This window comes from Camelus dromedarius, chromosome X (genome assembly GCF_036321535.1).
Source record: "Camelus dromedarius isolate mCamDro1 chromosome X, mCamDro1.pat, whole genome shotgun sequence".
Lineage (NCBI taxonomy): Eukaryota > Metazoa > Chordata > Mammalia > Artiodactyla > Camelidae > Camelus > Camelus dromedarius.
This window is the reverse complement of record NC_087472.1, coordinates 271,068-291,713: the sequence shown is the minus strand read 5'-3', so window position 1 is coordinate 291,713 and position 20,646 is coordinate 271,068. Positions and strand designations below refer to the sequence as shown.

The 20,646-nt window shown below is 34.6% G+C and overlaps 1 protein-coding gene across 4 annotated transcripts in view; it reads right to left on the bottom strand.

Moving 5' to 3' along the window:
- The window catches only part of TMLHE (trimethyllysine hydroxylase, epsilon), an 80,629-nt gene that overhangs the window by 37,283 nt on the left and 22,700 nt on the right, over nucleotides 1–20,646 (bottom strand). For 3 of the 4 annotated variants that reach the window (XM_010980466.3, XM_031445910.2, XM_031445908.2), the window contains 2 exons: nucleotides 6,610–6,786; nucleotides 1,349–1,628 (listed from right to left, as the gene is read on the bottom strand). In XM_010980466.3, coding sequence (XP_010978768.3) covers nucleotides 1,349–1,628; nucleotides 6,610–6,786 — 457 coding nt within the window. The remainder of the gene's footprint in view (nucleotides 1–1,348; nucleotides 1,629–6,609; nucleotides 6,787–20,646) is intronic. The other variant, XM_031445909.2, reaches the window with a different exon arrangement.

The window sequence follows — 20,646 nt, the reverse complement described above, 5'->3', positions numbered from 1 at the left end:
ACATTCAAATTTCTTTCCTGTGCTCACCTTCCTCACATATCAAAAGATGTTTTTATGTAGCTGCTTTTAGAAGTGATTAATGCAGATCTTTACCCATCTTTTAGACATAGAGGAATCATAAAAAGAGAAAAAGACCTTATGTTAGCAAGTATTTAGTGAGACTTGCTGTAACACCGTTACTGTATTTCTCCTTGAAGTATACACCATGGGTTTCGATTTTATAGTTATTTTCCTGGTAGGCTCAGATCTGACTAAAGGCCATTTTAATTCTTCAGCTTGCAGAGTTCATTTTATTCTCTCAAACTTCAAAATCCAAACAGGAAATGTTCTTCCTCTTGAACTCTAATCTCTAAAGCCCTCCCATTTTATTGCAGCACAGCTCTTTTCATTTGAAAGTTCCAAAGTTCTGGAGCTATGTTTCAAACTGAATGGTTTATAAATGTTGATTGTACACTACTAGGATAGGGCAAATGCCCCAGCATACTATCTGCTACACAATGAGCTATATCTGACTCTTATGAAGTAAAAGGAAAGTACTATTTATAACAAAGTAGGTTTACATCACATTTAATACTACAGAAGATAAATCTATATACTACTTAGGAATACAGTGCACATAATACTGTATTTAGGATCAGGAAACTTGAGCTATCTGAATCCAGGTTCTACTGCTTACCAGCAGAGCAATCCTGGGCAAGCCACTTAATACATCTGAGCCTTACATGCTTCATCAGTAGAATAGGAGGTAAAATATACACTTATCAGAATTACCATAATGACCAATGAAAATAATGGGTGTAAATATGCTGGTTAAATGTCATATAGTATAAGGCAGTATTATTAACAACCAGTCTGTGAATAAAGCCTTATGAATCATAAAAGGTCAAAACTAGATGATCTCTAAAGACACCACCTTATTCAATCTTTTGATTGATCAGATGGGAAAATAGAGGCCACTGTGGGAGATGGGGCCTAGGTATAGGGGTGTGTGTAATGGACTTGTCTATGTTCACACAACTGCTTGATGAGAGAACTCAGATCACTATCTGTTTCTCTTTATTCAGAGTTAGTGTTCTTTCTAGTGTACAATGACTGAGTCTTACTTTGAACATCACTAGACTTGAAAAACATACCAGTGACTTTGAAGTCTTTATCGTATTAAGATATAAGTGTCTTTGGAGATTAGAAATCTGGGCTTCAAATAAAGCACTATAAGTGAGAATCCCCCTATTCAGACCACAAAATATTCTGGATTAAAAACAAGGGTGACTGTATCTATCACATTATTTTATTCGTGTTCATGCTCTGGAAATTGATTACTGCAGATATCAGGAAACTAATGACTTACCTAATCAAGCTAATCCTTTCTGCCAACTTCTCTGTGTGTTCTTGAGTGGGAGGGACATTTTCTACAAAAGCAATTCCATACAGCAGAAAGTTCTGCAGAAAGTTCTTCAGTCCCTCATTGGTTTCTAAGAAGCTCTGGAAATCTACAGATGGAACTTGGGCTTGCTGGTAGATTTCAGCATTCCATAAAATTCTAGGCTGGATGACCTTTTGTTTCTGCCCTTCATAGCTGTTTTTCACCAGCCAATCCAAATCATATCTAGTCACATGGCCATCTGGCCCTTTGAAGGGAAAAACAAAAGGCATTAAAAATAATAATTATAAATATTTCCAGTAATTTACTGGTTAAGAATGTTATTTTCAACAATTACTCAGCACAGTATTGTTTATGAAACCAAATTAAAATGAGTGCCTGAGACACTTATCAAATTAAAATGTTCCTGAGAAAAATGTTTATGCATTGAGTATTAAAAATTAATAAGTGAATTTATGAACAAATAAATCTTCCCAGCAGATAAATAAGTTTATGAAACTATAACTGCACACAGTAAAGGGCCTCTGGTCACCAAAGAAAATTAATTAAAAAAATCCCAGTTGATTTTTAGCTTACTCCCCTTTCTCTCCTTTGCCCCCATCACCACCTCTCATCTACATACAAACTTTTTTTCAGCTAGAAGAGACTAATCTTTATTTTATAATGGAGAAAAAGTCAGTGACTCATTCGAGATCACACAGTTAATAAGTACCACAGTTGGAACTAGAACTGTGGCTTCTTGCTTCTGGCAGTTCAATACTATTCTGTGATGCCTCCTTCATCTAAATGAATTAGGGCAGTTTGGTCTAATGATAGAACATCAATACAACATGATAAAGTGACTTCAAAAGTGACTTTGCCCACTCCTCCAAAAACAAAAGTAAAAAACCAGCCCTTCAAATAATTTAGAAAATCTTCAAGATAAGCAAAAGATATATCAAGAGGAGTGAAAAGCTATTATGGCTTCTTCTTTCTACCTCTCTGTCTCTGTTTGTCTCTATTTTTCTCTCTTTCAGCTTTCCACACCTTGATAGTAAAAGTATCATAAAGAATTTGGAAAGCACAACATGTACAAGGAAATTAAAAAATCACCAATACATATTCAACTACCCAGATGAAACCACTATTAACAGCTTGGCGTCATTCCTTACAGTTTGCGTCTATGCATTCTTTTACTTTATAAACATATAAAAATATATTAAAGTTTGTACCCTACCTTTGTCATTTAACATTTTATCATTAAAAATTGTCTTCAAGAATTAAGGCTTATAATTTGTAGAATATGCACTACCAAGATTTACCTAACCAATCTGTTCTCCTGGACAGGTAGTTTTATTCTTAACTTTCTCTATTATTTAATAGTGATCATCTTCATTTATCTTTCTGATAATTTTCTTAAAACAGAAAAACAGAAGGTGGAATTGTTAAATCCAAAGATATAAACTTTTAAGTCTTGATACATACAACCAAATTACTTTCTAGAAAGTCTACCAGTTTTCATTCCCTCCAACAATATATGTGTACCTATCAAAATTGATTAGTCTTATTTTTAAATACATTTTTTTCTAATTTGGTAAATGAAATTCCTGTTATTATAATAAATTTAATTTATCTGCCTACTAATAATGCTAATAAGCATTTGTTAGACATCTACATTTTTAAAATTAAATTAAAATTTTTATTTTTATAAACTTTTTTTATTGAATTATAGTCAGTTTACAATGTTGTGTCAAATTCCAGTGTAGAGCACAATTCTTCAGTCATACACAAATATACATATATTCATTGTCACATTTTTTTCTGTGAGCTGTCACAAGATCTTGTATATATTTCCCTGTGCTATACAGTATAATCTTGTTTATCTATTCTGCATATGCCTCTCAGTATCTACAAATTTTGAACTCCCCGTCTATCCCTTCCCAACCCCCGCCCCCTTGGCAACCACAAGTTTGTATTCTATGTCTGTGAGTCTGTTTCTGTTTTGTATTTGTGTTCTTTTTTTTTTTTTTTTTTTAGATTCCACATATAAGCAATCTCATATGGTATGTTTCTTTCTCTTTCTGGCTTACTTCACTTAGAATGACATTCTCCAAGGACATTCATGTTGCTGCAAATGGCATTATCTTGTCATTTTTTATGGCTGAATAGTATTCCATTGTATAAATATACCACTTCTTCTTTATCCAGTCATCTGTTGATGGACATTGGCTGTTTCCATGTCTTGGCTATTGTAAATAGTGCTGCTATGAACGTTGGGGTGCAGCTGTCATCCTGAAGTAGGGTTCCTTCTGGATATAAGCCCAGGAGTTGGATTCCTGGGTCATATGGTAAGTCTATTCCTAGTCTTTTGAGGAATCTCCATACTGTTTTCCACAGTGGCTGTACCAAACTGCATTCCCACCAGCAGTGTAGGAGGGTTCCCTTTTCTCCACAGCCTCTCCAGCATTTGTCATTTGTGGATTTTTGAATGATGTCCATTCTGACTGGTGTGAGGTGATACCTCACTGTAGTTTTGATTTGCATTTCTCTGATAATTAGCGATATTGAGCACTTTTTCATGTGCCTATTGATCATTTGTATTTCTTCCTTGGAAACTTGCTTGAAATGCAAGGGTTACCAAACTGTTGGCCTGTGGCCAAACCTGCCTGGCACTTGTTTTTGTATCACCTGTTTTATAGCACATACTGTCTATGCCTGCTTTTACCTTACTACTAAAGAACTGAATAGTTGAATAGTTGTGACAGAAGACAGTATAATCAGCAAAGCCTAAAAATCCTTATTATTTGGCTCTTTACAGAATGTTTCCTGACTTGTGCTTTAATGATCTGTCTATTCACTTCTTTCTCACATTTCTCTATTGGAATACTGGTGCTTTTCTTACAAATTGGCACCTTATATATTAACGGTCTTTAGTCTTTGTCATACATTTTTCAAATATTTTGTCATCAGTTGTTTCTTAATAAACCTTTCTATGGCATTGTTTTTATTGTAGAGAAATTAGTAGTCAAATGTATTGACTGTAAATATTTTTTCTTCCAATGCTTTTTTGTTTTAACTTTATTTTGAAATATAGACTCATAGGAAGTTGCAAAGAAGTGCATAAGGAAGTCCCATGCACCCTTCCCTGAGCCTTCTTGGATGTTAACATCTTGCACAATCAGAGTACAATATCAAAACCAAGAAAGTGGCATTGATAAAGTCCATAGAGCTTATTCAGATTTCACTAGTTATATATGTATTTATGTGTATATGATGTGTGTAGTTCTATGCAGTGTTATTACATGTGTAACTTTCTGTAAGCACTACTACTCAAGATACTCAACTGTACCATCATGTAAGACTCCTTCATGTTACCTCTTTATAGCTACACCATTCCTCCTCTCATCCCTAACTCCAGGCAACTGCTAATTGGTTCACCATCTCTATAATTGTGTTATTTCATGAATGTTACATAAATGGAATCATGAAGATTTGCTTTTTTCCTTCAGCATAATTCCCTTGAGGTTTTTCCAAGTTATTTTGTGTGTCAACAGTTCATTCTGTTTTTACTGTTGAGTAGTGTTCCATCATATGGATGATTTGTTTAGGCCATAAACCCACTGGAGGACATTAGGGTAGTTTCCAGTTTCTGGCAGTTACAAATAGGGCTGTTGTGAACATTAATGTACAGGTATTTGTGTGAATATAAGTCTTCATTTCTCTAGAATAAATGCTCAACAATTCAACTGCTGGGTTGTATGGTAGTGCATGTTTAGTTTTTTTTTTTTTAAAGAAATTGACAAAGTATTTTCAGAGTAGCTGTACCATTTTACATACTCACCAGCAGTGATACCTGATATAATTACTGCAAAATTTTTCTAGCATTTTGTGTTGTCATTATATTTTATTTAGTCACTGTGCTAGGTATATTGTGAAATTTCACTTCTCTAATGCTGTACTATGCCGAACATCGTTGCTTATGTTTATTTGCCACTTGTATATACTATTCAGTGAAATGTGTCTGTGTGATTTTTATCCATTTTCTAATTGGACTCTTTATTTTTCTTTTATTGAATTTTGAAAGTTATTGAGTCCTGAAGATGTTCTCCTATGATCTTTTCTAGAAGTTTTATAGCTTTATGTTTACATTTAAATCCATGCTCTATTTTGAGTTAATTTTTTTTAAGGCATGAGACTTAGGTCGAGGTTCTTTTTAACTTTTGCCTATGGGTGTCCAATTATTCCAGCATCATTAGTTAAAAAGATTATCCTCTCTTATTGAATGGCTTTTACACATTTGTCAAATATCAGTTGACCATATTTGTGCAGTGCCATTTCTGGGTTCCCTTTTCTGTTCTATTGATCTATGTGTCTATCCCTCCATCAAAAGCACACTCTCTTGATTATGCGGCCTTAAAACCATGAAGTGATTCTTTAATTCTTTCCACTTCATTCTTTTTTTTCAAGATTGTTTGGTTATTTTAAGGAGTGTGCCTTTTTACTTAAATTTTAGAATAATCTTTTTTATATCTACAGAAACATCTTGCTGAGATTTTGGTAGAAATTGCATTAAAACTATAGATCAATTTGGGAGAGAACTGACATAGTTACTATGTTGAGTCTTCCAATTTATGAACATGATTTGCCTCTCCAGCTACTTAAGCCTTCTTTCATTTCTTTCATCAGCATTTTATAATTTTCATCATACATACTTTGTTAGAGTTATACATAAGTAAATTTATTTGAAGTAATTATAGATAGGCATTTTTCATTTCGATTTCTGCATGTTCACTGTAAGTATACAGAAATGTAATTGATTTTTGTGTGTTGATCTTGTATCCTGTAACGTTACTGAACTCACTTATGAGCTCTGGGATTCTTATTGTTGATTATTTAAGGTAATCAATGTAGATAATCATGCATCTGCAAATAAAGACAGCTTTATTTCTCCTTTGTAATACGTATGCATTTTATTTCTTTTTCTTGCCTTATTATAATGACTAGAACTTCCAGAACTGTGTTAAATAAATAAGAGCGGTGAGAGTGGACATCTTTGCCATGTTCCCTATCTTCAGTCTCACCATTATGTATGATGTTAGCTGACAAGGTGCTCAACATCAAAAATCATCAGGAAAAAGGAGAAATAACTAAAAGAACACCCTATTTTGGAAAGGGGCAAACTATTTTTTGGAAAATAATTGTTCTTTAAAAGAATACCCCAAAGAATACCAAATCCCCTGTCCACTCACAAGTGAAAAAGAGTGTGGTCTCATCCAGACGAATGGTCTTTGGCTGGATACATAAATCTACACTGGCAGTATCCAGGCTGCGCTGGTGAGTCTTAGAGTTGTAGCAAGATGCTGAGCGGCAGTGGTCTCGAAGCCAGACATAATCAAAACGCATCACAGTGTTAGCATACTGCAGTTCTAAGGAAAAAGATCATATTCTTTTATATTATTTTATTAAAAAAAAGAAATAGTTATTTAGGAAAACTTTAAAAAAATCAATACCCAGAAAACTTCCTTCAAAAAGTCTTCTACGAAGAAATAAGCAAGAGTAATGAGGGGGACAGTAGCCACCTATGAGATATTAAAACATAGTATAGAACTTCTATGATTAAAACAGTGTGAAGTTGGTATAGGAATAGGCAGACAAAACAACAGAATAAAAAAAGTCCAAAAATATACCTGAATGCATATAGAAATTTGGTATGTAATAAACTGTCAGGTATAATCACTGGGGAAAATATGAATTTTTAAATAAATGATGTTGTGACAACTGATAAGCATTTGGAAAAAGATAAAACTGAGTCCATATCTCATATTGTCACCTGTTTTCCAAACTCAAAATAGATCACAGTTCTAAATTTGGAAAACAAAACCATTCAAGTATATAAAAAGAAAACATAATCCAAATGTGAACAGAGAAATATGCTCACAGATTCAAAAATGAAAAGATACAAATTCTCCCACAAATTAATACACAAAGTTCCATGTACTTCCAATCTAAATCCCAGTGAAAATTTTCATGTACTAGACAGGCTAATTTCAAGATTCATATTCAGAATTAATAAAGTAACAATTCTGTTCATTTAAAAAACTTTTTTACTTGTTATTCTATTTTTTAATTATTTTATTTTTGAGGGGAGGTAATTAAGTTTACTTATTTTTGGAGGAGATACTGGGGATTGAACCCAGGACCTTGTGCATGCTAAGCATGTGCTCTACCACCTGAGCTATACCCTCTCTTAATAAAGTAACAGCTCTGAAAAAGAAAAAGAAAGGTATGAGGGGATTGTCTTACCAGATATAAAAATATAAACTGGTAAAACCACATTGAATGGCAATCTGGAAGTTTCTATGAAGATAATAAAAAAATGTACATTTGTTGCTTGACTCATAAATTCATCTCTCAGTACTTACCTTATAGAAACTGTCACACATGAGGTGGTATGCCCAGGGACATTCATAATAGTTTTGTTTATAGTAGCAAAAAAATCAGAAAATAAGACTAAATGTCTATCAATGGGAGAAGTAGAGTAATGGCTGAATAAACTGTGGTACATCTACAGTTTAAAAATGCAGTATTCCTGTACTCCTCATATTGGATTTGTATGATATTATCATTCTCACTTTAAGGAAAAGGAAACTAAAGCTCAGAGATGTTAAATAAATTTGTAAGGTCATATAATCATTAGGTAGCAGAGCTAGGACATGAACTCAATTCTCCCACCCCATAGTCCTAAACTAGTTTTTCTCAAAGTGTAATCTTGGGAATCTCTGAGGGTGAAACTTCTGGAAAGGCAGAGTACAGAGCTTGGCAAATCCTCTCTCCCAATAACAATGATAAAACTGGACAAAATGATCAATACCAACAATTTTAGGACCCTGGAAACAGACCAAAGGCATACAACAAATTAAGAAGCATTGATTCAAGAAAAACTATTGAAACTTGAGTAAGAACAGTGGGAATCCGCGTGTTTTAGGTTGAGGTGCTCCTGCTCCCTACTCTAACCCTGAAAAGATCTATAAGCAGTAGTTCTACCAGGGCAGGCAAGCCAAGAAAACTAGCAGTTTTGCTGCTGAAGGGGATTAACCTGATTTGAAGCAGAGCACATAAAAACTCCATGCCCCAGGTGTTGAAAACAATCAAGGAAGGCATACTGGTTGGGGCAAGCAACAGGCCAGCAGAACACCCAGAAATCTATCAGGGGGATCAAGGAAGTGAGAAAGCTATAATGGGCCTTGGAAAGATCCCTCACATCCCTAGCGTTTGCTAAGACTGTGCACACATGCAGGAGTGTGCACACTCAGGAGACCAGAAAGGGTCCTAGTTAACTTCACATCCCTGGAGGAATGGCAGAAAGTGAAAACCAGGTCACACTTATAAACAGACTAAACTTTGTGTGCTTCAGTCCACACACAGAACCATTGGCAAAGGGTGGAAGCCTTACTGGCTTAAGGTTTTTGTTTTTTTGTAGTTTTAGCTCATACATTAGGTGATCCATTTCAAGTTAATTTTTATATATGCTGTGAGGTAGGGATCCAGCTTCATTCTTCTGCACATGGATATCCAGTTGTCTGAGTATCATTTATTGGAGAGATTATTCTTTTATTGAATGATTTTGGCATCACTGTTGAAAATCCATTGGCTGTAGACTGGTTTATTCCTTTTTTAATTTATTTTTTATAGAGTTTACAATGCTGTGTCACTTTCTGGCATATAGCATAATTTTTCAGTCATACATGAATATACATATAGCCATTTTCATATTCTTTTTTCCCGTGAGCTACCACAAGAACTTGTATGTATTTCCTTGTGCTATACAGTATAAACTTGTTTTTCTATTCTATATATACCTGTCAGTATCTACCAGTCTCGAACTCCCAGTCTGTCCCTTACCACTCACCTCCCCCCAGGAAACCACAAGTTTGTATTCTATGTCTATGAGTCTGTTTCTGTTTTATATTTAAGTTCATTTATCTTCTTTTTTTTTTTCAGATTCCACATATAAGTGTTATCATATGGTATTTTTTTCTCTTTCTGGCTTACTTCACTTAGAATGGCATTCTCCATGGACATCCATGTTGCCATAAATGGCATTATGTTGTTATTTTATGGCTGAATAGTATTCCATTGTATAAAAATATCACATCTTCTTTATCCAGTCATCTGTCGATGGACATTTAGGCTGTTTCCATGTCTTGGCTATTGTAAATAGTGCTGCTATGAACATTGGGGTGCAGGTGTCATCCTGAAGTAGGGTTCCTTCTGGATATATGCCCAGGAGTGGGATTCCTGGGTCATATAGTAGGTCTATTCCTAGTCTTTTGAGGAATCTCCACACTGTTTTCCATAGTGGCTGCACCAAACTGCATTCCCACCAGCAGTGTAGGAGGGTTCCCCTTTCTCCACAGCCTCTCCAGCATTTGTCATTTGTGGATTTTTGAATGACGGCCATTCTGACTGGTGTGAGGTGATACCTCATTGTAGTTTTGATTTGCATTTCTCTGATAATTAGTGATATGGAGCATTTTTTCATGTGCCTATTGATCATTTGCATTTCTTCCTTGGAGAATTTCTTGTTTAGGTCTTCTGCCCATTTTTGGATTGGGTTGTTTGTTTTTTTCTTATTAAGTCCTATGAGCTGCTTATATATTCTGGAGATCAAGCCTTTGTTGGTTTCATTGTTTGCAAAAATTTTCTCCCATTCTGCAGTTTGTGATTTTGTTTTGCTTATGGTTTCCTTTGCTGTACAAAAGCTTGTAAGTTTAATTAAGTCCAATTTCTTTAATTTTGCTTTTATTTCTATTACTTGGGTAGACTGCCCTAGGAGAACATTGCTGAGATGTTAGACTGGTTTATTGCTGGACTCTCAATTTTATTCTATTGGTGTATGTCTAGTCTTTTGCCAGTATGACATTGATTTTTTTTTTTTAAATTGAAGTATCGTTGATTTACAAAGTTGTGTTAGTTTCAGGTATACAGCAAAGTGATATATATATAAAGAATCTGACAAAGAATATATATATTCTTTTTCCATTATAGGTTATTACAAGATATTGAATATAGTTCCCTTTACTATGCAGTAGGTCTTTGTAGTTTATTTTATATATAATATTTTGTTTCTGTTAATCTCAAACTCCTAATTTATCCCTTCCCTCCACCCCTTTACCCTCTGGTAATCATAGTTTGTTTTCTGTGCGTTTTTACAGTTTGTAAATATGTTCATTTGTATCAATTTTTATGAGTCCACATATAAGTGATATATGATATTTGCCTTTCTCTGTCTGACTTACTTTACTTAGTAAGTTTCATTCTTTTTTCCATAGGTTATCTTTTCATTTTGTTTATAGTTTCCTTTTCTTTGCAAAAACTTTTTAATTTTAATTAGATCCCATTGGTTTCTTTTTGCTTTTGTTTCCATTACTCTAGGAGATGGATCCGAAAAAAATTGCAATTTATGTCAAAGAATGTTCTACTATGTTTTCCTATAGGAGTTTTATGGTTAACCCATTTTGAGTTTATTTTTGAATATGGTGTTAGAGAATGTTCTAATTTCAGCCTTTTACAGGTTTATGTCCAGGTTTCCCAGCACCACTTATTGAAGAGATTGGGGCCTAATTAAACTTATAAGCTTTTGCACAGCAAAGGAAACCGTAAAACAAAAGGACAACCAATGGAATGGGAGAAAATATTTGCAAAAGATTAGACTGACAAGGGCTTAATTTCCAGAACGTGTAAACAGCTCATACAACTTAATAAGGAAAACCAAACAACCCAAACCAAAAATGGACAAAAGACCTAAACAAGCAATTCTCCAATGAAGACATACAAATGGCCAATAGGCAAATGAAAAAAATGCTAAATATCACTAATTATCCAAAAAATGCAAATCAAAAGTACCTCACACCAGTCAGAATGGCCATCATTCAAAAGTCCACAGATGGTAAATGCTGGGGAGGCTGTGGAGAAAAGGGAATCCTTCTACATTGTTGGTGGGAATGTAGTTTGGTGCAGCTGTTATGGAAAACAGCATAGAGATTCCTCAAAAGACTGAAAATAGACTTACCATATGATCCAGCAATCCCACTCCTGGGCATATATCTGGAGAAAACTTTAATTTGAAAAGACATATGCACCCAAATGTTCATAGCAGCACTATTTAAAATAGCCAAGACATGGAAGCAACCTAAATGTCCATCAATAGATGACTAGATAAAGAAGTTGTGGTATATTTATATGATGGAATACTACTCAGGCATAAAAAATAGTAAAATAATGCCATTTGCAGCAACATGAATGGACCTGGAGAATGTCATTCTAAGTGGAATAAGCCAGAAAGAGAAAGAAAAATACCATATTATATCACTTATATGTGAAATCTGAAAAAAAAGAAAAAAGACAAATAAACTTATTTGCAAAACAGAACAGACTCTCAGACATAGAGAACAAACTTGTGGTTACTACCAGGGGGTAAAGGGTGTGGGAGGGGATAAATTGGGAGTTAGAGATTTGCAGATACTGATATATATCTCATACATATATAATATATAACTGATATATGTATATATATCATATATATAATAGATAAACAACAAGTTCATGTTGTATAGTGCAGGGAATTATATTCGATATCTTGCAGTAACTTATGGTGAAAAATAATATGAAAACAAATATATGTACGTTCATGTATGGCTGAAGCATTGTCCTGTACACCAGAAATTGACACAACATTGTAAAATGACTATACTTCAGTAAAATATATATATACAAAAAATAATAAAATTTCCAGGTTTTCAACAACAACAAAAAACCATGAGAGACACATATAGAAATTGAAAAGAGTAACCCATGGACAGAAGAAAAAGCAGTCCACACAAACCATCTGAGAAGACTATTACATGAAATCCTATTGTCTAAGTCAGGCATGCTGCTAGTAGGTAGCTTATTACCTGGAGGAAAATGCCTTTCTCATCTAACAGCCTTGGACTTTACAGGAGAGAAGCAGAGAGGACTACTGGGGCATCACCTCAATGTACCCAAATCATTACTTAGTTATGAGTCAACAGTTGGTCTTCTTTGAGTCATTTTGTGATGGTACTCATGCCTTATAAAAGCATCTGTGCCTTTAAGGCATATCTCAATTGAATGCTTGAAAATTCAGACACTATAGTTAATTAAAGAGTCTCTGATATAGTAACTGATGACACTGTGGAATGGGACATTATTTGGTGGTGGCCTAAAGTTGGAGTTCTTGACCTAGGATCCACGGAATGATATATAAAATTGTGTGTGTGTGTGTGTGTGTGTGTGTGTGTGTGTGTGTGTGTATTCTATGGAGAGCGTTCAGCAGAATTTCTATGGGATCCATAACCTAAAAATATTGAGAACCATTCCTTTGGAGTAACAAAAGTGATTAAGTACCATCAATCCTCATTCAGATTGGTCATTACACTGAGGTATTCCAGGATTTTGACAAACTATAGCTGATAGGCCAAATGCATTGTAAGATAAGAATGGTTTTTACATTTAAAAAGTGTTATAAACCAAAAACAAAACAAAGAAGACCATGTAACAGAGATTGTACATGGCCCACAAAGCCTAAAATATTTATTATCCGACCCTTTACAGACAAAATTTTGTCGACCCCTGTGATAATCCATAGCAGAAACTCCTTTTTCACCCTTTTCCTTCACTTCTAGTGAGTTAGCAAGACTTGCTAATACTACCATCTCAATAGGTTTTGAAACTTCTTGATATGTCTGCCAACATCTAAGCACCACACATCAGTCAGGGTAATCTTTCAAACACTGTGGCCACTGCCAACTTCTCAAACCTTATTTCTCAACCCTTCCTTGCACTCTATGCAGTGGCCAATATAGGCCAATATGACATCTCCTCTGTAACCTTCAAGCTGTTGCACATGCGGTTCCCTCTGACTGTTACATTCATCCTTACCTTCTCATCCTTCTTTCCTTGCCTAATTCATATTCAATATTCATGACTCTGCTCAGTGGCTATATCTTGTAGGCAGTCATTTATAACTTTTCAGTTTGGGTTAGGTACCTCTCCTCTTTGTTTTTATAGCACTCTATACATTGCCTAAAAGCATTGATCACACTGTCTTATAATTGTCTATGTATTTGTTTTTGCCATAAGATGGTACTTTGAGGATAGGGAATGTGTCTTCTTCATAATGGCATGCCTAGCACTTATCATGATGTTGTTGAGTAAATCAATGAGCAGTGGTGAAGCTGCCTTATTAGTGACTCCAATATAGCTCACACATCAGAAATAAGAATGATTCTCTCATCAAAACTATGAATGATCTTCTTCCGCCCTATTAGATATCCAGGTTAGGAGTTGCTAGGCACATACAGTACAGTAGTGAAAAAATTTGTACTATGGGGCTAGGCTAATCTCTTAAAAAGCCTCAAAACCACCTTCATTTTAGTCAAGTTGGTATGCTTACTGTCCTTCTTTCCATGACAAGCTCATTCTTACCTCTGAACTTGCCATTTTTCTCCTTGAAATCACAGGCTCCTCCAATTAAATAACCATCTTTTCTTTTAAAGTCTAGATAAAATTAATTTAATTCAAGGAAGCTTCCTTGAATAACCCTATATTTCTTTGAAATTAACTATTTGGTGGGTATCAACTTAATTTGCATTTGCATATGGCATAAGATAGTTATGCTTCTTATATTTACTTATCTTATGTTTCATGGATACTGTATCCTACATTAAGGCAAGGACTATGTCTTCCATCCTTGGTTCTCTAGAAGTTCTCAGCTCTGTATAAAGTTGACACTAAACAAATGTTTATTAACTAGATCTTGCCAAAATGTCAATACAGAAGAGAAACTAGGCACTCATCTTAACTCATTTCTCTCATAACCTACATTTAATCAATCACCAAGGTTTGTTGGTTCCACTTCCTAAATCTCTGAAATCCATACGACCTTCCCATTTCCACTTCTTTCTTCTGCCACATTCAAACAATCACCATCTTTAACAGTGGGACTCTACAAAGGGATTTTTAAAAATCAGAGTAGTAAAATCAGATTGAACTTTGGAAAAAGTGCTCTAGTTTCTGGATCATCAAGGAAGCAAGACAAGGATGTAGTAATCCTGGTAGGATGGTTGCCTCATTGCTCCTTTGAAGCTCATGCTGTCCTATATAACTCTACCCTTCTTCATTACTCTAATCAAGTATCTCCCGAGTCACTTTATTTTTAAGTGAAAGAATATCTGCTTATTGTCGTCCAGTGTCACACCTGTCATCCCTTCTCCTATCATCATTCTTGGCAACTTCATCATCATTAATTGCAATACCTTCATAAATTTCATTTCAAATACCCTATACTCTGACTGCTTCTTGTTCCTTTTGCAGCTCAATTATTCAGGCACTCTTTATTACAATAATACTTCAACTTCACAAAGAGCTCCAATCCACTGAGCATAAGCTGCTTTTTGTTATCCAACATTTTGTCTCTTTTAATGTCTTCACTTCCTTCCTTACAGGTCCCAGCTTCCACGATCCATCATTTTAATCAATTCCTTGCAAATACCCTTAACTCCCTTGCCCCCTTCTCTTCCTCTGCCATGCTTCTCTGACAAAGCTCTGACCCTGATAAATTCAAGTCCCACCTTTTCTGTGTCTGCAGACGAGCAGCTGAACATTGTTAGAGGAAAAAATTTAAACTGCACTGGTTACTTTCATTTTTAAATCATCACCAAAAATCTCAAATGAGTACTCAAAACTGCCAAACAGTCCTTGAACAATTTCCTAGTAAAATCACTCACTCACTCTCCAAGAAGACTATTTTACACTGTCTCCTCTCTCCTCAAACTGCCAAAACTCCATCTCCCTTCCAACTTTCAACTGAGGACCTTGCTTACTCATTCAAAGAGAATATGAAAGCAATTAGAAGACAATCTCCACAAACCCATGCTACACATATACCCACTTACATGCATCTGTGCCCATACATTCTGCCTTCCTTCCTGTTACTATGGTTGAAATATCTGTGCACTTAACCAAGGCCAACACTCCCATTTATGAGTCAGATCCTACCTCTTTCGTACTCAGGTTATACTTGTTAAATCGTTCCATCACCCTCTTTTGCATCATCAAAATTTCCCCTCTTACTGGATCATTCTTATCAGCAAACATGTTGTAATATCTTCCATTGTAAAACAGTATTTCCCCAACACTATAAGCCCACTTCATATTCCCTTTCATAGTTAAATGTATGGCTTGATGTTTCCACTCCCCTCTCCTCTCTCTTAATAAACTTGTTTTAAATTTTAGAATAGTTTTAGGCTCACAGAAAAGTTACAAACACAAAGAGGTCCCATATAGTCCTTGCTTAGTTACCCCTACTGTTAATATCTTACATTAGTATGGTAAATTTGTCACAACTAATTAATGTTCATATATTGTTTATCAACTAAATCCCATAGTTTATTTGAATTTTATTAGTTTTTCTCTAATGCCCCTTTTCTGTCCCAGGATCCCATCTGGGACCCACATTACATTTAGTCATCATGTCCTCCTAGACTCCGCTGGTCTGTGACTTCCCTTGTTTTTGATGAACTTGACAGTTTTGAGAGGTATTGGTTAGGCATTTTGTTAGAATGTCTCACAATTTGAGTTTGTCTGATGCTTTTCTCATGGTTAAAGTGGGGTTATAGATTTTTGGCAGGAAAGCCATATCATATTAATGGTACATGTTATCAAACGTAGTGTTTGCTAGGTTTCTCCACTTAAAGTTACTCTAACCTCTTTCCATATTCTATTCATTTGCAGCAAATCACTAAGTGCAGCCTGCATTCTAGGACTGGAGAATTAACATCTACATAAATTATTTCGAATTCTTTTGTATGGAAGCTTTTGTCTGTACTCTCCCCATTCAATCATTTATTTATATCAGCATGGATTCATGGATATTTATTTTATACTCTAGGTTATGATCCAATACAGCATTATTTTTCCTCGCTCAAATTGTTCCAATTTTGGCTATTAGAAGCTCTTTTAGTTAGCTCCCGTGTCCCTCATCATTTTTTTGAGCACTTCCTTACTTGAAGATTCTCCAAGTTTATACTGTATTTTCCCCGACCCAGCCCTAGAATAATCAATTTCTCCAAGGATCCTTGGTTCCTTTTATTGGAGCATGGTATTAGAAACCAAGATATGGGTGTGCTCATTGCTCCCGGGGTGTCATTGCCTCTAGGCCCTCTCAATGGACAGAGCTAGGGGATATACCAATTTATGTGTAAAACATATCTATACAGTTGACCCTTGAACAATAGGGATTTGAGCTGCAGAGGTCCACTTATATGTGGAATTTTTTCCAATAGTACATACTACGGTACTATACAATCTGTGGTTGTTTGAATCTGAGAATGCAGAAATTGGGATACAGAGGAACTGTGTATACAGAGGGCCATCTATACGTTGTATGTAGATTTCTGACTGTGTGGAGAATTGGCACACTTAACCCCCATGTTGTTCAAGGGTCAACTGTAATTACTTCTGTATCTATCCATCTGTATCTATATTAGGCTAAATATGAGTTTACACTGATATCTCCAACTCTAATCCAGTACAATATGATTCATTCTAGCATTCCCCCTATGCTTATCTGTAACCACATCCTCTAATGGTAAGAAACCTGGTTCCCACCATCTGCCATGCTCTTATGTGTTCAATCCCAGTATACATATATAGTAGTTTTAGAATTGTAAATCTGTACCCTTGTAAGAAACAACTTTACCAACTAGAGTATAGTGTTTGTGTATAGTTCCTTTTGTTTTTTCACCCTTATGATTTCCAGTCAGAACACTGTTTTCCAATGTTATTTATGCCTGTCACCCCCTCCATTCCCTTCAATGAATTGTGTTATATATGTGTAATATAGCTGGATTCATTTGTCACAGGCTGTATTCCATCCTAGGATCTGACCTTCTGGTTGATTAACTTTTTTTAATACGTTAAGGTTCACTTTTTGCTATACAGGTCTATGGGGTTTTTTTTTTTTTTTCAAATGCATATTGCCATACAGATTAGTTCCACTGTCCTAAGAAAATTCCCCTGTGTTACATATTATCATCTCCTCTCCAAATCCCTAGCAACCACTGATTTGTTTTCTGTTCCTATAGTTTTGCCTTTAACAGAATGTCATATGAAGGAAATCACATAGTATGTATATTTTTATGGTCCATTTTCTTTTACTTAAAAAAATGCACTTAAGATTCATGCTGTTGTGTGAATAGCTCTTTCCTTTTTTACTGTTGAATAGTATTCCATTGTATGGATGTACTATAGTTTATTAATTAACCTACTGAAGGATATCTTGGTAGCTTCCCACTTTTGACAATTTCGAATAAAGCTGTTATTCATGTGTGGGTCTTTGCTGTGGCCATAAGTTTACAAATCAGTTGGGTAACTATGTTGGAGTTCAACTGCTGGCAAGTCCATGTTTAACTTTATAAGAAACTGCTAAATTGTCTTTCAGATAGCTGTATCATTTTTGCATTAGCACCTGCAATGAATAGAAGTTTTCTTTTGCTCTGCTTTCTTGTCAGCATTTAGTACTGCCAATTTATAAAAAAATTAGTCATTCTAATAAGTGTGTAGTGGAAGCTCATTTGCATTTACCTAATTAAAATGATGTTGACCATACTTACATCTTTTGGTGAAGTGTCTGTTCAGATCTTTCCACACTTTAAAAAATTGGTTTGTTTTCTTATTGTTAAATTTTAAGAGGTTTTTAAAATATTCTGTATACAAGTCTTTTCACAGATATGTGTTTTGCAAATATTTTCTCCAAGTCTGTGCCATTTCTTTTCATTCTCTTAACAGTGTCTTTCACAGAGAAAATGTTTTAAATTTTGATTGAGTCCAATTTACCATTTTTTCCTTTATGGATTATGCTTTTGAAGTTGCATCTAAGAACTTTTTGTTTAATCCAAGATAACAAACATTTTCTCACACAAGTTTTAGAGTTTTGTATTTTACATTTAAGCCTGTGATCAACTTTGAGTTATATTTTACACAAAGTATGAGGCAGGTGTCAACATTTTGTTTTGTTTTGTTTTGCACAGGAACATACAAGTGTTCTAGCACAACTTGTTGAAAAAAAATCCTTTGTCCACTGAATTGAAAATCAATTGTCCATATCTGTGTGGGTTTATTTCTGGGCTCTTTATTTTGTTTCACTGATCTATGTATTTATCCTTTTAACAATACCACAGTGCCTTGATTATAGTTGATCCTTGAACAACAGGGGTTTGAACTGTGCAGGTCCACTTATAAGTGGATCTTTTTCAATAGCAAATACTACAGTACTACATGATGTGAAGCTGGTTTGATATGCAGATGCATAACCATGTATGTGGAGGAACTGCCTATGTACAGAGGACTGACTATAAGTTATACTCAGGTTTTTGATTGCTTGAAAAGTCAGCACCACTAACCCCTGTGTTGTTTAAGGGTCAACTGTACCACCCCTTTATGGTAAGTCTTGAAATCTGGTAATCCAATTCCATAGATTTTATTTTTTTTTCAGAAGTGTATTATCTATTCTGGTACCTTTGTCTTTCCACATATATCTTAGAATCAGTTTGTCAATTATCTATAAAAAAGTCTGCTGTGATTTTGAGTGGGATTGCATTGAATCCATATATCATATTGAGAATTCCAGTCCATGATCATGAAATGTCTTTCCAATTATTTATGTTCTTTTCTTTCATCAATGTTTTGTAGTTTTTGCACACAGATTCTGCATATATATACACACACACACACACATTTTTGGAATTGCTTTCTTAATTTCAAATTCCAATTGTAAGTTGCTATTATATAGGAAAGCAAGTGACTTTTGTATATTGACCTTGTATCATGCAACCTCATTAAACCTGTTTATTTTCATAAGTTTTTTGGTAGATTCTTTTGAGATGTCTACATAGATAATCTTATCATTTGTGGGGAAAATGGTCATTTGTTTCTTTCCAATCTGTATGTCTTTTATTTTTCTTGCTTTATTGCACCAGTTCAGATTTCCAGAACAATGCTGAATAGGACTGATGAGAAAAGGAGACCATTTTGTTCTTGATCTTAGGGGGAAAGCATTCAGTCTCTTGACATTAAATATGATGTGCATTGTATGTTCTTCATATATACCCTTTAAAGTTAATAAAGTCCCCTTCTATTCTTAATTTTTGACAGCTTTTATAATATATGGGTACTGAATTTTGTTAAATCATTCTTATGAACCTAATGAGATGATCATATAGTGTTTCTTAGTCTGTTCATCTGTTGAATTACATTGATTTTTTAATTTTGAAAGAGCCCTGTATTCCTGGGATAAACCCTCCCTGGTCTTGATGTATTATCTTATTTATGTATTGTTAGATTCAGTTTGTTAATATTCTGGCAAGAGTTTTTATGTCTATGTTCATGAAATACTTGTCTGTAGATTTACTATATTTGTCATATTTGGTATTAGGGTAATGATGATCTCACAAAATAGGTTGGGAAGTGTTCCTTCCTCTTCTGTTTTCTGGGAGAGAATTGTAGAATTGGTAATATTTATTTCTTGAATATCTGCTAGAATTCATGAGTCAGATTTTGTAGTTTACGTCTGTCTTGGCTCAGGTTGCCATAACAAAATACCATGGTGTATCTTTTTCCTTTATAAGGATACCAGTTGCTTACCACAAATTTTGATAAGCTGTATATTCATTTTCATTTAGTTCAAAATATTTTTAACTTTTTTTAAGAATTCTTTTACTTGTACATTTTTAGAAGTGTATAGCTTAATCTCCAAATATTTGGACTCTTCTACTTTTCTATTATTGATTTCTAGTTGGTTCCATTATGGCCAATGTACACACTCTATATGTTTTTAGAGTCTTTAAATTTTTTGAGCTTTGTTTTATGGCCCAGAATGTGATCTACCTAGGTGAATGTCTCATTGAAACTTCAGAACAATGTGTACTTTGCTGTTGTTGGATGAATTGTTCTATAAATGTCAATTGGGTCAAATTGGTTGATAGTTGATAGATATTGATAACTGAGAAAGAGGTATTAAAGCCTTTCTACTTGTATCTCTATCAGTTTTTGCTTCATGTATTTTGATGGTTTATTGTTAGGTGCTACATTTTTAGGATTGTTACATGTTCTCTTGGAGAACTGACCCCTTTATCACTATGTAATGTGCCTCTTTATCCATTATAATCTTTCTTGTTCTGAAGACTGCTTTGTCTGAAATTAACATA